Source organism: Salvelinus namaycush, chromosome 14 (genome assembly GCF_016432855.1).
Source record: "Salvelinus namaycush isolate Seneca chromosome 14, SaNama_1.0, whole genome shotgun sequence".
Classification (NCBI taxonomy): Eukaryota; Metazoa; Chordata; class Actinopteri; order Salmoniformes; family Salmonidae; genus Salvelinus; species Salvelinus namaycush.
In genome coordinates this window covers 12230426-12247523 of record NC_052320.1, presented here as the reverse complement: position 1 = coordinate 12247523, position 17098 = coordinate 12230426, and the positions used below count along the sequence as shown (strand labels likewise).

The 17098-nt window shown below is 41.3% G+C and overlaps 1 protein-coding gene across 1 annotated transcript in view; it reads left to right on the top strand.

Annotated features, from left to right (window-relative positions):
• Positions 1–17098, top strand: part of LOC120059614 (nuclear factor of activated T-cells, cytoplasmic 2-like) — a 51935-nt gene that overhangs the window by 1805 nt on the left and 33032 nt on the right. Inside the window, exons 4-6 of the mRNA XM_039008742.1 lie at positions 9187–9389; positions 9734–9906; positions 13584–13724. Coding sequence (XP_038864670.1) covers positions 9187–9389; positions 9734–9906; positions 13584–13724 — 517 coding nt within the window. The remainder of the gene's footprint in view (positions 1–9186; positions 9390–9733; positions 9907–13583; positions 13725–17098) is intronic.

Below are 17098 nucleotides of genomic sequence, written 5' to 3'. Positions count from 1 at the left end.
ACGTTCTATCTGTCATCCTTTACCTCATCTTTTCTCTCTCTATCTCTCACTCCTCTCTTTTCTTCCTAGCAGCTTGCCACACTCACTGAAATTAGTTATATCTTGCACTGACATCTTATACATGGCAGCTACTTTATCCTCACACTAACTCCCATACTTACTACAGTAAAGTCTTTCTAGGCTATTATTTATTTCATTTCCTATGAACAATATACATTGAGTATACCAAACATTAGGAATGTCCCTTTTGCCCTCAGAACAGCCTCAATTCGTCTTAGCATGGGCTCTATAAGGTGTCAATCGTTCCACAGAGATGCTGACCCATGTTGACTCCAATGCTTCCCACCGTTGTGTCAAGTTGGCTGGATGTCCTTTGGGTGGTGGACCATTCTTGATACACACAGGAAACTGTTGAGCGTGAAAAACGCAGCAGCATTACAGTTCTTTAAACACTCAAACTGGTGCGCCTGGCACCTACTACCATACCCCATTCAAAGGCACTTAAATCTTTTGTCTTGCCCATTCACCTTCTGAATGGCACACATACACAATCCATGTCTCAATTGTCTCAAGGCTTACAAATCCTTCATTAACCTGGCCCCTCACGTTCATCTACACTGATTGAAGTGGATTTAACAAGTGACATCAATAAGGGATCATAGCTTTCACCTTGATTCACCTGGTCAGTCTATGTCATGGAAAGAGCAGGTGTTCTTAATATTTTGTACAGTCAGTGTATTTTGTGTTGTGAATTATTTCAAACTAAGTGTCATGAAAAGATTTGTCTTCTTGCTAAAAAACACAGCACTGCGGTACCCCTCACAGCCCCATGTTTTCAACCACAAGCAGGTTTCTGTTTATTTGGTCCTTGGTGACCCCTTTACACACTGGTCTCATGACAGTGGTCTCAGGAGACAGGAGTGGTGAACTTTTAGTCAGGCATACTCATATGAAAAACAGAAATGTATGCTGAACTTAAAGCGCAACTGAAGGCAATAAATAATTTATTGGAGAGAAAATGGCCTTTGTGGCATCGATATTGTTCAGAAACATTTATTCTAGTATCAAATTTACTACAAAGTGTAAATAAGAACATTTTGGTCATAAAGTGACATGAATACGTGGTGTTGAACAAAGGTAGCTGAGTCTGACACAGTGAGTAAAATAGTCTACTGCTGCAAATACTAAACAGGCCATTTGAGAAGCCGGTTGCCATGGTTGCAGTGAGTCAGAATGAGGGGGACTGGGAAAAGTAAAGTGAAGAGAGTTCAGTCTGGGACTGGGAGGGAGTTTGGACGTGCCTAGCCAGCCACATGATTGGATGACACCAGGCACAACTCACTGACCGTGAGAGACAGAAAATAGAAAGTGAGAAATGCTTAATTTCTGCTTGGCCAGGTTCTGACAGTCAACAACCACAAGGAAGCTTTCATTACGTTGCCGTGGAAACGTTAAAATATGAACTGAAAATTATAGGCCCTGCTTAAAATATACAGACGACCGTCAACATGTGGAAATGTCTTCTATTAAGAGCATCTGAACGCACTGATTCCACATGTATTTGTCTGTTGCTCACTAAGAAAACAAGATTTTTGTCTCGGGGTGTAGTTCGGTGGCAGTTACTGATGTTTGTCCCCCATGAGACACCATAGGAACAAAGCCAGTATCACTTCCTCAAAATAGTCAGAATGAATCTAAGATAACTCATTAAATCTGTCATTAATTGAGACGTTCTTGTAGAGGAGGTTTAGTCGCACAATTTTACATCTAGCTAAGGTGTCTGATGCAGTATTTATTAAGTTAAATGTGAGATATGTTGTCTTAGGTACAGTGCATTTGGAAAATTATTCAGACCTCTTGACTTTTTCCACATTTTGTTACGTTACTGCCTTATTCTAAAATCACTCTGCACACAATACCCCATAATGACAAAGCAAAAACTGTTTTTAGAATTTTTTTATTTGTTTTTATTAAAATATCATATTTACATAAGTATTCAGACCCTTTACTCAGTACTTTGTTGAAGCACCTTTTGGCAGCATTACAGCCTTGAGTCTTCTTGGGTATGGTGCTACATGCTTGGCACACCTGTATTTGGGGAGTTTCTCCTATTCTTCTCTGCAGATCCTCTCAAGCTATGTCGGGTTCGATGGAGAGCGTTGCTGCTCAGCTATTTTTAGGTCTCTCCAGGCATGTTCGATCAGGTTCAAGTCCGGGCTCTGGCTGGGTCACTCAAGGACATTAAGAGACTTGTCCCGAAGCCAATCCTGCGTTGTCTTAGCTGTGTGCTTAGGGTCGTTGTCCTGTTGGAAGGTGAACCTTCGCCCCAGTCTGAAGTCGCGAGCGCTCTGAAGCAGGTTTTCATCTAGGATCGCTCTGTACTTTTCTCCATTAATCTTTCCATCGATCCTAACTAGTCTCCCAGTCCCTGTCACTGAAAAACATCCCCACAGCATGATGCTGCCACTACCATGCTTCACCGTAGGGATGGTGCCAGGTTTCCTCCAGACGTGACACTTGGCATTCAGGCCAAAGAGTTCAATCTTGGTTTCATCAGACCAAAGAATCTTGTTTCTCAAGGTATGTCAGTCCTTTAGGTTCCTTTTGTCAAACTCCAAGTGGGCTGTCATGTTCCTTTTACTGAGGAGTGGCTTCCATCTGACCACTACCATAAAGGCCTGATTGGTGGAGTGCTGCAGAGATGGTTGTCCTTCTGGAAGGTTCTCCCATCTCCACAGAGGAACTCTGGAGCTCTGTCAGAGTGACCATCGGGTTCTTGGTCACCTACCTGACCAAGGCCCTTCTCCCCCAATTGCTCTGTTTGGCCGGGCAGCCAGCTGTAGAAAGAGTCTTGGTGGTTCCAAACTTCTTTCATTTAAGAATTATGGAGGTCACTATGTTCTTGGGGACCTTCAATGCTGCAGAAATGTTTTGGTACCCTGCCCCAGATCTGTGCCTCAACACAATCCTGTCTCAGAGCTCTATAACAATTCCTTCAACCTCATGGCTTGCTTTTTGCTCTGACATGCATTGTCATCTGTAGCACCTTATATAGACAGGTGTGTACCTTTCCCAATCATGTCCAATCAATTGAATTTACCACAGGTGGACTCAAATCATGTTGTAGAAACATCTCAAGGATGATCAATGGAAACAGGATGCACCTGAGCTCAATTTTGAGTCTCATAGCAAAGGGTCTGAACACTTATGTAAATGTCAATTGCAAAAATGTGCAAACATTTCTGAAAACCTGTCTTCGCTTTGTCATTATGGGGTATTGTTTGTAGATTGATGGAAAAAAATATTTAATCCATTTTAGAATAAATCTGTTAACAAAGTCTGATCCGCTGCGCTGCTGGGCAGTCTGTCACACTGTCTGTGTGTTCTGCAGTTGGATTGGATAGAGTGCAATCGCTGCAGATGTGTATCCCGTGTTAGTGGGCAAGTGAGAATTGTTGAAATCAAAACCAAACTCAAGTCATGACGACCTCATTTACAAAACTCAATTTTGAACGAGACTGACTTTATGACCAACATGATCCTATTTACACTTTGTAGTCAATTTTTACACTAGAATAACTGTTTCTGAAAAATATCGATACCACATAGGCCGTTTTCTCTCAGGGAAGTTGTTTCTTGCCAGTTGCGCTTTAAGTTCAGCTTACATTGAACATGTAAAGAAGTGCTGCTAACTCTATACAGCATGTATAAATTGTGTCAAAAGGTAACAAAACGTTATATTTTTGCTTTTCATTTTTTCATATGAGTATGCCTAACTAAAAGCTCATCTCTCCTGAAACACTGTCATGAGACCAGTGTGTGAAGGGAACACCAATCCATGTGAAAGCTATGATCCCTTAATGATGTCACTTGTTAAATCCACTTCAATCAGTGTAGATCAGTGGTTCACAAACTTTTTATAGTCCCGTACCCATTCAGACATTCAACCTCCAGCTGCGTACCCCCTCTAGCACCAGGGTTAGCACACTCTCAAATGTTGCTTTTTGCCGTCATTGTAAGCCTGCCACACATACTATACAATACATTTATTAAACATAAGAATGAGTGAGTTTTTGTCACAACCCGGCTCGTGGGAAGTGACACAGAGCTCTTATAGGACCAGGGCACAAATAATAATAGAATAATAATAATCAATAATTTTTCTCTTTATTTAGTCATCTTACATGTAAAACCTTATTTATTCATCAACAATTGTGAATAACTCTCCACAGGTTAATGAGGAGGGTGGGCTTGAATGGATGCACATAACTCTGCAATGTTGGTTGTATTGGAGAGAGTCTGTCTTAAATAATTTTCCATACACAGTCTGTACCTGTATTTAGTTTTCATGCTATTGAGGACCGAGAATCCACTCTGACATAGGTACGTGGCTGCAAAGGGCATCAGTGTCTTAACAGCGCGATTTGCCAAGGCAAGAAACTCTGAGCGCAGCCCTATCCGGAAATCTGGCAGTGGCTTCTGATTAAATAAAATTTTCACAGAACCGCTTGTTGCAATTTGGATGAGGCTCTCTTGTTCAGATATCGGTAAGTGGACTGGAGGCAGGGCATGAAAGGGATAACGAATCCAGTTGTTTGTGTCATCCGTTTCGGGAAACTACCTGCGTAATTGCTCACCCAGTTCACTCAGGTGCTTTGCTATATCACGTTTGACATTGTCCGTAAGCTTGAGTTCATTTGCACACAAATCATAGAATGATGGAAAGACCTGTGTGTTGTCCTGGTTAATACATACACAAAAGAGCTCCAACTTCTTAATCATAGCCTCAATTCTGTCCCGCACATTGAATATAGTTGCGGAGAGTCCCTGTAATCCTAGATTCAGACCATTCAGGCGGAGAAAATGCATCATCCAGATAGGCCAGTCGTGTGAGAAACTCGTCATCATGCAAGCGGTCAGACAAGGGAAAATTATGGTCAGTAAATAAAACTTTAAGCTTGTCTCTCAATTTTAAAAAAACGTGCCAATACTTTGCCCCTTGATAACCAGCGCACTTCTGTATGTGTTAAGTGTTACATGGTCGCTGCCCATATCATTGCATAATGCAGAAAATACACGAGAGTTCAGGGGCCTTGCTTTAACAAAGTTAACCATACCAACACATCTTGACAACCAAAGTCCATTTGATGTCACAAAGCTGTCCAGTACTTTAAAAAATATCCTCTCATGTTGTCCTGGTTTCCAGTGGTTTGCAGAAGAGGATGTCTTCCTTAATTGACCCCCCCCATAAACGTAACGGACATATACCAGGAGCCTTGCCAGGTCCGCCACATCTGTTGAGTCATCCAGCTGTAACGCATAGAATTCACTGGCTTGTATGTGAAGTAGTAATTGTTTCAAAACATCTCCTGCCATGTCACTGATGCGTCGTGATGCAGTGTTGTTTGATGGAGACATTGTCTGTACAGTTTTTTTTGGCCTTTTCCCCCAGCATTGTCCCAGCCATATCTGCAGCAGCAAGAAGAATTAAGTCCTCCACAATAGTATGGGGCTTGCCTTTCCTTGCCACTCGGTAGCTCACCATATAAGGCTTCTAGACCCTTCTTCTTAATGGTATCTGTTGCTTTTATACACGTCTTACTTCTCGAAAGTTGTCTTTATTCTCGTTCAAAAAACTCCCGTGGCTTATCTTTCAAATTGTCATGTTTCGTTTCTAAATGTCTGCGCAAGAGTGACGGTTTCCCGCGGAGAGTAATGGTTAATGTGATTGGATGTTAATTATTTGACTAGGCTACCTGTATTTGACATTGTGTTGTTATTTCGCTGAACACTAGATGGTTACATTTTATTTTTGGCAGTGAAACGAGGCTACTCAGACGAGAAAGAAACTCACCCAAATGTATAGCGCCGTTGGAAAATATAAATGTATTGTTTGAAAATGTGAATGAATTAAAATTCAAAAATATATATATTTTTCATGTGAATCACATTTTTATTTGGCGTACCGCTGACGGCATTACGCGTACCCCAGTTTGGGAATACCTGGTGTAGATGAAAGGGAGGAGACAGGTTAAATAAGTATGTTTAAGCCTTGAGACATGGATTGTGTATTTACTTATTTATAGGGGACAATGTACATTAATCAACATCAATATTACAATAATGCAAAATTCATGTAAATGTGCCAGGGTTAGCCAAAAGCTAATTTTCACTGTAGTTCCAGGGCAGCTAAGGACAATTACAAGGCCACAATACACATACTCACTAAAACAATACAAAATAGAAATACATTACATCCAATAATATATAATTCTGTGTGTGCCATTCAGAGGGTGAATGGGCAAGACAAAAGATTTAAGTGCCTTTGAACGGGGTATGGAAGTAGGTGCACCAGTTTTAGTGTGTCAAGAGCTGCAACACTGCTAGTTTTCATACTCAATAGTTTCCGACACCTTGTAGAGTCCATGCCCCGATGAATTGAGGTTGTTCTGAGGGCAAAAGGGGGTGCAACTTAATATTAGGACTGTTTTGTACACTCAGTGTATATATGCATGCGCACACACACACACACACACACACACACACATACACACACACACACACACACACACACACACACACACACACAGATGCAGATTAGTGGAGAGACCAGCAACTACCTTGGAAGGAAGCATGCAAAAACCACAAAGCGTGAACTTGCAACTAAAAGTATCTGTCTAAGAAGTCATGAGCTTGACACTGTTTGTGCGTGTGTGTGACAGAGACATAGGGGGTTTAGTGGTGTGAGTTAAAAAAGAAGTACGTAAAGTGCAGACGTCTGAGGTTGCAAGCAGACTTTATTTAGCTCAATATTGTCGACAACTAGGCCTACAGCTTATTTACAATTTTATGTAATGACTTTGATAAACATTTATGATTAGGACTTTTACATCATGTTATAAACATGTATTTTCTATGTGGCCACCTCCAATTCACCAGACCTCTCCACTGTATAGAAACTTGAGAAGTACTGGAATGAACGTAGACCTTGCCTTCTTTCTTTTGTCTTGAAAGTGTCCGTGGAACATTGGCTCAGGGTAAAGCTAAGGCTTTGGCCGTCTAGTATTCCAGTGAATCATAGTTATTCCTACCTAGCTCTTTTGAATTCCATTTACTTTAGGACTAACAGAAACCATCCACCGACAGGGCCGTCCAATTTATGTATTTATTTTTTTAAGTTCAAGCTCATTTACTATTAGCTATACAATTAGCCGCTACACATTAATCCTTAAGAGTTTATTATCGCACCCATGCGTCAATCTAAGTAAGATAATAAAAAAATCCCCATTACAATACGTCAGTTTAAGCTATCTGCGGTGGAAGGTGGCAGAGCTACAGCGGTGTTTGTCAGACCATGACAAAAAGAAAATCGGTCTTCTCACAAATGTTTGTAGCGTCCGAATGGTTGTCACCACTCTATGGAAAGGGGAGACTCTCACAAACATGATGGTGTTCTCTGTTTTGCTCTACGACCCCCATCAGTGTCACGGGACTTGTCTGAAGGTAACCCAAACAAACTAATGGAAGTATAAATGTAATTTTGTGGCAACAAAAATAAGGGGTTAAATATGTGTCCAAAAAAAGCACACATATTTACTGAGCTTTCTTATATCTTCTAGATATAGGACAAACACTTCAAAACCATATTCTTTATGATACATTTTTTGACTGTATTTTTGCCAAATTTCCTGCAATTCAACACATTTTGCCATGTCTTATGCCAGGTCAATATCAAATCAAACTTTATTTGTCACATGCGCCGAATACAACAAGTGTAGACCTTACCGTGAAATGCTTACTTACAAGCTCTTAACCAAGAGTGCAGTTCAAGAAGAGTTAAGAAAATATTTACCAAATAGACTGAAGTAAAAACAAATAATAAAAAGTAACACAATAAGAATAACAATAACAAGGCTATATACAGGGGGTACCGGTACCGAGTCAGTGTGCAGGGGTACAGGTTAGTTGAGGTAATTTGTACATGTAGGTAGGGGTGAAGTGACTATGCATAGGTAATAAACAGCTAGTAGCAGCAGTGTACAAAACAAATGGGGGAGTCAATGTAAATAGTCCGGTGACGATTTGATTAATTGTTCAGCAGTCTTATGGCTTGGGGTTAGAAAATGTTAAGGAGCCTTTTGGTCCTACACTTGGTGCTCTGGTACCGCTTGCCGTGCGGTAGCAGAGAAAACAGTCTATAACTTGGGTGACTGGAATCTCTGATCATTTTATGGGCTTTCCTCTGACACCGCCTATTATATAGGTTCTGGATGGCAGGAAGCTTGGCCCCAGTGATGTACTGGGCAGTACACACTACCCTCTGTAGCACCTTGCGTTCAGATGCCGAGCAGTTGCCATACCAGGCGGTGATGCAACCGGTCAGGATGCTCTCGATGGTGCAGCTGTAGAACCTTTTGAGGATCTGAGGACCCATGCCAAATCTTTTCAGTCTCCTGAGGGGGAAAAGGTTTTATTGTGCCCTCTTCATGACTGTCTTGGTGTGTTTGGACCATGATAGTTCATTGGTGATGTGAACACCAAGGAACTTGAAACTCTCGACCCTCCTTTGTGAGCAAGACATAATATGATATCTGAGTTCGAGTGACTAACAAAATCAGTGGGGGCTCCGCGGTCGGGTAATTCATCCATGATTACTACAAGTGTAGAAAGCTGGCTAGATTAATTAGACTAATTTACCAATCAAAATTATTTTAACTGACATTGGCTAATTGAGGGACTGTCAGTGAGTGGCATGTAACAAGACAAACTGCTGCAACAAAGTTTTGAAATTGCACCTTGTGTATTCTACTATTCTAACTCTCAACAGTAAATTGAGACTCGACTGAATACTAATGTTGAGGACTGGAAAATACTTATGTTTCCAGCAGTGTGTGTGTCTACCAGGGTGTAAGCTTTATGTTCAGCCTAAACTGTTATCAGCAAACTGGCAAAAAATACATATAGTTATTGGCAAAATAATGAGAAAAAACAATCATGATATAAATTCAACTATGTAATAAAACACTGGGTACCTACCAGTGTTTGTGCAGGTATATAAGTATTGAAAAAGAACAGGTAGAGAAGAAATGTTCTTTAAATTTAAAAATGACACATTATAAAAAGTGTGAGCATCTTGACTTTGTTTTATTAATGTTTTATTGGAGTTTCCTCTGGTGTTTCTTCCAGTTGCATGGCTACAGGGGTAAGGAGCCCCTAGGCCTCCAGATCTTCATTGGGACTGCAGACGACAGGATCCTGAAGCCTCACGCCTTCTACCAGGTCCACCGCATCACGGGCAAGACGGTCACCACCACCAGCTACGAGAAGATTATCAACTCCACCAAAGTCCTGGAGATCCCTCTGGAGCCCAAGAACAACATGAAAGCGATGTGAGAGTAGCTAGAGTAGTGACACATGCCGAACACCACCCAGACAGAGCAGTGTTCTTTGCAGAACTGGGTTCAAATAGTATTTGTTTTCTTCTAAACTTTTTGAGCATTTTTGCTCAGCCTGTCTCCAGTGCCACAAGATGGGCATGATGGATTTGCACTGATAAAACTATTCTATTGGTTCCATTGTGCCAGGCAAGCTCAATCAAGGATTTTAATGAAAAATAACATACTAATTGAACACAGGTCTGATGTAATTAGCCATATCGGTTGTAATCATAATGCAACATTTGTTTACCGGTACAGGATTTACAGTAGATCTCATATTGGTGTGTTTCTCACAGAATCGACTGTGCTGGGATCCTGAAGCTCAGGAATGCTGACATTGAGCTGAGGAAGGGCGAGACGGACATCGGACGGAAGAACACTCGTGTGCGTCTGGTGTTCCGTGTCCACATACCCCAACCCAATGGGCAACACATCTCACTGCAAGTTTCCTCCCATCCAATCGAGTGCTGTAAGTACTATAAATCCAACACATTTTTAATATTTTTTATTTTTATTTCACCTTTATTTAACCAGGTAAGCTAGTTGAGAACAAGTTCTCATTTACAACTGCGACCTGGCCAAGATAAAGCAAAGCAGTGCGACAGAAACAACAACACAGAGTTACACATGGAATAAACAAGGGTACAGTCATTAACACAATACAAAAAAAAGAAAGTCTATATACAGTGTGTGCAAATGGCGTGAGGAGGCAAGGAAATAAATAGGCCATAGTAGCGAAGTAATTACAATTTAGCAAATTAACACTGGAGTGATAGATGAGCAGATGATGATGTGCTTTACCTAGCATAGACTTATAGATGACCTGGAGCCAGTGGGTTTGGCGACGAATATGTAGAGAGGGCCAGCCGACTAGAGCATACAAGTCGCAGTGGTGGGTGGTATAAGGGGCTTTGGTAACAAAACGGATGGCACTGTGATAGACTACATCCAGTTTGCTGAGTAGGGTATTGGAAGCTATTTTGTAGATGACATCGCCAAAGTTGAGGATCGGTAGGATGGTCAGTTTTACTAGGGTAAGTTTGGCGGTGTGAGTGAAGGAGGCTTTGTTGCGAAATAGAATGCCAATTCTAGATTTGATTTCGGAATGGAGATGTTTAATATGAGTCTCGAATGAGAGTTTACAGTCTAGCCAGACACCTAGGTATTTGTAGTTGTCCACATATTCTAGGTCAGAACCGTCCAGAGTAGTGATGCTAGTCGGGCGGCCGGGTGCGGGCAGCGAACTGTTGAAAAGCATGCATTTGGTTTTACTAGCGTTTTAAGAGCAGTTGGAGGACACGGAAGGAGTGTTGTATGGCATTGAAGCTCGTTTGGAGGTTAGTTAACACAGTGTCCAGAGAAGGGCCATGTCATTCTATATGTCATAAACCTATGATTGTATGATTTTATTTTATGTATAATTCTGTCTATGCCTTCTATAGCCTACTATAGATGTGTCTTAAAGGGTGGTTTAGGTTTAACATTTGCTTGTATGTTGATTTTACACAGTGCAGTATATTTCCAGCTATGTTTCTTCTTGCCTGTTTTCATTGGACTGACGTTAACCAGAGGTAACACACATAGTAAGTGGGTCTATATTTAAATGAGCTGGGAGTAGTACCATCAGGTCCAGGCACACGGACATACAAGCCTCTTTTATGATGAGGCTTGACAGCCTTTTTATTTGCACTGACTCTCCTGCACCGGCTCTATGCACACTCAAGGGACTCTACCCACACACCTGCACATACTACACTAACACTCCAACACACAGACGCACACACACACACACACTACATATGCTCACGCACACAAAACACACACACACACACACACACACATGTATATTGACGCCACACACTCACACAATCACACGTACACAACACTTTCACACTCACATACGCTGCTGCTACTCTCTTTATTATCTATCCTGAATGCCTAGTCACTTTAACACTACCTACATGTACATATATGAGAACTTGTTCTCAACTGGCCTAACTACTTAAAAAATAAAAAAATTGAAAACATTATATCAATTACCTCATACCCCTGCACATTGACTCGGTACAGGTATATAGCCTCATTACTGTTATTTTGTTGTGTTACTATAAAAAAAAATGTTTACCCATTTTTCTTACTTTTGAATTGTTGGGAAAGGGCTTGTAAGTAGGCATTTCACGTTAATGTCTAAACCTGTTGGGTGGCAGGTAGCATAGCGGTTGGGTGGTTAAGAGCTTTGGGCCATTAACCGAAAGGTTGCTGGTTCGAATCCCTGAGCAGTCAAGGCAGTTAACTCCCAAAAACTGCTCCCTGGGTGCCTTATGATGTTGATTAAGGCAGCTCCAGCAGCGGTCTGATTCAGAGGTGTTGGGTTAAATGCAGAAAACACATTTTGGTTGAATGCATTCATTTGTTCAACTGACTAGGTATCACCTTTCCCTTCCCTGTTGTATTTGGCGCATGTAACAAATTTGATTTGGTTCTCTCAACCCTCAACACTGTGTGTGTATCTGTGTGTTTACGATTATGTAGTGCTGGCATCACCGAACCCCCCCAAAAATCAGGTGCAAAGTTGTATTTGCACAATCGTACTATAACACACCCAGCACATCTGTCAAAATGGCCGATAAGTAAGCGAAACTGTCCGTCAGTGATGTGGATGAAGAGACTAGCCTCCAGGTATCATCCTCAGTGTACTCACAGTATAGTAGACTGTCCAAAGGTCACTTCACAAGCCTCAGTGGAGATTGAATTTCAGTAATTAAGGCAGGACGATGACGATAAGCTTGAGGAAGTAATTACACTGTTCATGTGTACTAAATGTTTTTAAATTTAATTGCCACACAAACTACTCTAGAAGTAAACATGAAACAGCTAGAATGAGGGCAACTGCCCTTCTCATTCATTACAAGTGATTAATTTGGTCCCTTTGTAACTCAAGCATGTTACCTGGCATGAATCAACTTCAGACTGCCGACAGTTGATCCAAAGGAATAAGGTCAGTCACTATAGATAGCAAGAGAAGCGCTGAGTCATTTAATGCTCTAACGTAATGGTTCCCCAACCCTGGATGCCTCCCTATGGGGTCCGAGTGTGGCACAGCAGTCTAAGGCACTGCATCTCAGTGCAAGAGGCGTCACTACAGTCCCTGGTTCGAATCAAGGCTGTATCACATCTGGCTGTGATTGGGAGTCCCATAGGGCGGGGCACAATTGGCCCAGTGTCGTCCGGATTTGGCCAGGATAGGCCGTCATTGTAAATAAGAATTTGTTCTTAGCTGACTTTCGTAGTTAAATAAATATTACAAAAAGAATGACGAGATCTGAAATTCCCATTCAAGTTGATGGGTTTATGCACAGGTGACCATATTGAATGTACCCATGAGTGTTCCAGTTGAATTGCCATGGTCTGAGGAGCTTTTCCCATTCTAGTAATTATATTTCTATGGCTGTCTCTGTGGCTGTAGCTTCCTGATTTAAGCTATCAGTCCAGGAAATCTACTGTTCCAGGAGAGAATACACTACAGTAGCCGTTCAGTGTCTACTTCACATACAGGTCACAGGGTTTGTTGAACATATGCCAACATACGCTCCATTGCGTAATGATGATAGTGTTGGAGAGGTCCATCCTCCATATTCATTCTTCCTCCTCCCCTCTGCCCCTTTCTGTACTATAGGTTACTGCACTCTGTCATTTGTTTCCACTGGACAGAGTCCCACTTCCATGATGTGCTCTGTGTGTCCAGGCCTCTAGCGTGTAGCCGCAATTTACATTACAACCTTCATTCATATCCTCCCACTGCACTAAATGTACTGCACTGTACCAAGTCATTGGCCTATATTAATGTTTACACAAATCTAATATTTAGACAAATATTTGAAATACACAATGAGGAAGTATGGTTTTGAAATGAGTCGGTACAAGCCTCATTCATTGAAATCTGTCAACAATTACCTTGTGAGTTCAAAGCAAATATCAACCTGAGATCAAACTGACCTACCACAGAGTGTGTAATGTCAAGTCATAATAATACCATGCTCCGTCTGCTGTCCTGCAGCCCAGCGGCCAGTTCTCTACCCTCTACGCCAACATGACCTGTCGGTACCACAGAATGTGTAACGTCATGTTCTCTCTTCCATCCCACAGCCCAGCGGTCGGCCCATGAGCTACCAATGGTGGAGAAACAAGACATGGATAGCTGCTCTGTCCTGGGAGGTCAGCAGATGATCTTGACGGGACAGAACTTCAGCTCTGACTCCAAAGTCATCTTTATGGAAAAAACCCATGGTGAGTATTCCGCCAACACCTCTGAGGGAGGGAGGAAATGATAATGGCATGGTCCATATGCTGTATGATGTGCCGCCTCATCTATTTAAAATGTTATGGTTATTTTGATCCAGGAAAATGTTTGACAGTATTCTTCTAACAGTTGCCAGATTCTGTTGCAAAAAACCTTTTGCATTATGTGCCAGAAGTGTTGCAAAAGTATTTACCCTCATAAACCAGCCATGATAATCAGACTTACAGTTATTACCCATGCTTTTAACACCACAGTCCTTTATTATCACATTACTCTCTTGCAGGGTTGGGGTCAATTCCATTTTAATTCCATTCAATTCAGAAAGTAAACCCAATTCCAATTTAAAATGTTCCTAATTGAAAAGCATTGAAGAGAATTGGAATTGGAATTTCAGTGTACTTCCTGAATTGATTGGAATTGAAATGGAATTGACCCCATCCCTGCTCTCATTTTGTTCATGCCTTCACAAATTCAGCTACACAGTTTTAAAACTCACTTCCCCAGCACCACATTGAAACTAATGTATAGCTAATGCCATGCTTCGTTTAACCTATGAATAGTTTGCATGATCCATCAGATAAGGCAGAAGCCTCACTCTCCTGTGCCCTCTCCTCCCCGCTTGTTATTTATGTGTTACGTTATCTTTATGCTGTTTATTTTGTTGTGCATGGAATAGGACCTCTGTTGCATGTTGTACACACACCTGTAGACAAGCTTCAAATACCTCAGTACATTAGGAAAATAAAAAGACGCTACTAGCCTTGCTTGTGACATCACAGTACCAGAATTACATTACTGCATTCTTATTGGTCTGCTCAATCCAGTGTTAGTTAGGCCTTGTGACACAACTATTTAAAGATCTTAACTTGTACAACGGAATGGCAGAATCACCATTACAACACAGATGGTGTCAGATATTGCTGTACGAATCAATGTGACTGAGTAATAGTGACAAAGGCCAGCGTGCTTTCTCTGTCATTTGAATCCTGACCTTTCCTCCTCACTCACCGCTCAGATATTTGCATTCAGATTCCTCCTGATACTAAACAGTGGTGTCCTTTTTCGGATAAGAAGCTTATCACAGCAAGGTTTTGTTGTAGGTTTATTTTAGACTTCACCCAATTATTCAACAAGCTGACAGTATTAGTATCAAGTGCAGATTGTTCATGTGCTTCATTGACAGCTTACAGGATTGTACACTGTACTTAAGAGATGTACTTTGTTTGTCATAGTAAAAAAAAGATATATATATATGTTTTATTGTCACATACAGGTGCAATGACCTGTGTTGGTTTACAGGGTCAGCCATATACAGTTGAAGTCGGAAGTTTTACGTACACTTAGTTTGGAGTCATTAACTCGTTTTTCAACCACTCCACACATTTCTTGTTAACAAACTATGTTTTTGGCAAGTCGGTTAGGACATCTACTTTGTGCATGACACAAGTCATTTTCCTAACAATTGTTTACAGACAGATTATTTCACTTGTAATTCACTGTATCACAATTCCAGTGGGTCAGAAGTTTACATACACTAAGTTGACTGTGCCTTTTAACAGCTTGGAAAATTACAGAACATTATGTCATGGCTTTAGGAGCTTCTGATAGGCTAAATAACATAATTTGAGTCAATTGTAGGTGTACCTGTGGATGTATTTCAAGGCCTACCTTCAAACTCATTGCCTCTTTGCTTGACATCATGGGAAAATCAAAAGAAATCAGCCAAGACCTCAGAAAAATACCACGTTCATCTGTACACACAATAGTACGCAAGTATAAACACCATGGGACCACGCAGCCGTCATTCCGCTCAGGAAGAAGACGCATTCTGTCTCCTAGAGATGAACGTACTTTGGTGCGAAAGTGCAAATCAATCCCAGAACAACAGCAAAGGTCCTTGTGAAGATGCTGGAGGAAACCGGTACAAAACGAAATATATCCACAGTAAAACGAGTCCTATATCGACATAATCTGAAAGGCCGCTCAGCAAGGAAGAAGCCACTGCTCCAAAACCGCCATAAAAAAGCTAGACTACGGTTTGCAACAAAGATCGTACTTTTTGGAGAAATGTCCTACGGTCTGATGAAACAAAAATAGAACTGTTTGGCCATAATGACCATCGTTATGTTTGGAGGAAAAAGGGTGAGGCGTTCAAGCCGAAGAACTCCATCCCAACTGTGAAGCACGGGGGTGGCAGCATCATGTTGTGGGGGTGCTTTGCTGCAGGAGGGACAGATGCACATCACAAAATAGATGGCATCATGAGTGATGATGAGTGATTATGTGGATATATTGAAGCAACATCTCAAGACATCAGTCAGGAAGTTAAAGCTTGGTCACAAATGGGTCTTCCAAATGGACAATGACCCCAAGCATACTTCCAAAGTTGTGGCAAAATGGCTTATGGACAACAAAGTCAAGGTATTGGAGTGGCCATCACAGAGCACTGACCTCAATCCTATAGAAAATGTGTGGGTAGAACTGAAAAAACGTGTGCGGGCCAGAATTCACCCAACTTATTGTGGAAGCTTGTGGAAGGCTACCCGAGACGTTTGACCCAAGTTAAACAATGTAAAGGCAACGCTACCAAAAACGAATTGAGTGTATGTAAACTTCTGACTGACTGGGAATGTGATGAAAGAAATAAAAGCTGAAATAAATAATTCTCTCTACTATTATTCTGATTTTACATTCTTAAAATAAAGTGGTGATCCTAACTGACCTAAAATGGGAATTTTTACTAGGATTAAATGTCAGGAATTGTGAAAAACTGAGTTTAAATGTATTTGGCTAAGGTGTATGGAAACTTCCGACTTCACCTGTAAATATGCCGCCCCTGGAGCAAATTAGGGTTAAGTGGCTTGCTCAAGGAACATTGACAGACTTTTCACCTTGTTGGCTCGGGTATTTGAACCAGCAACTTTTCGGATATTGGCCCAAAGCTCTAACCGCTTGGCTACCTGCAGCCCTAGGAAGATGTCAGTCACAGTCAGTCACAGTTTTCGGGACAGTCTTTGTTGTGCTGCTCTCTGTTTCCACACTCAATACAGACTGTCTAGATGCATTTACATAGGCAGATGATTATTTAGCCACTAATTGGTCTTTTGACCAATCAGATCAGATATTTTGCCAATAACGCAGCCACTGTGTAGAAAGGGATATACAGTTTATGTCCCCTAATTGCACCTCAATATCCTCAATACTGAGTCCACAGGGAAGAGCCTCATTGATCCATCTACAGCACTTACGGCAGCTACTTGGTTTACCTTGGCAGTCGTCACCCAATCACTGAACATAACATCAGCTGTTATTAAACCAGATGCACAACCTAGGGACTGTTTTAATGTAGCTTTTTATTCCT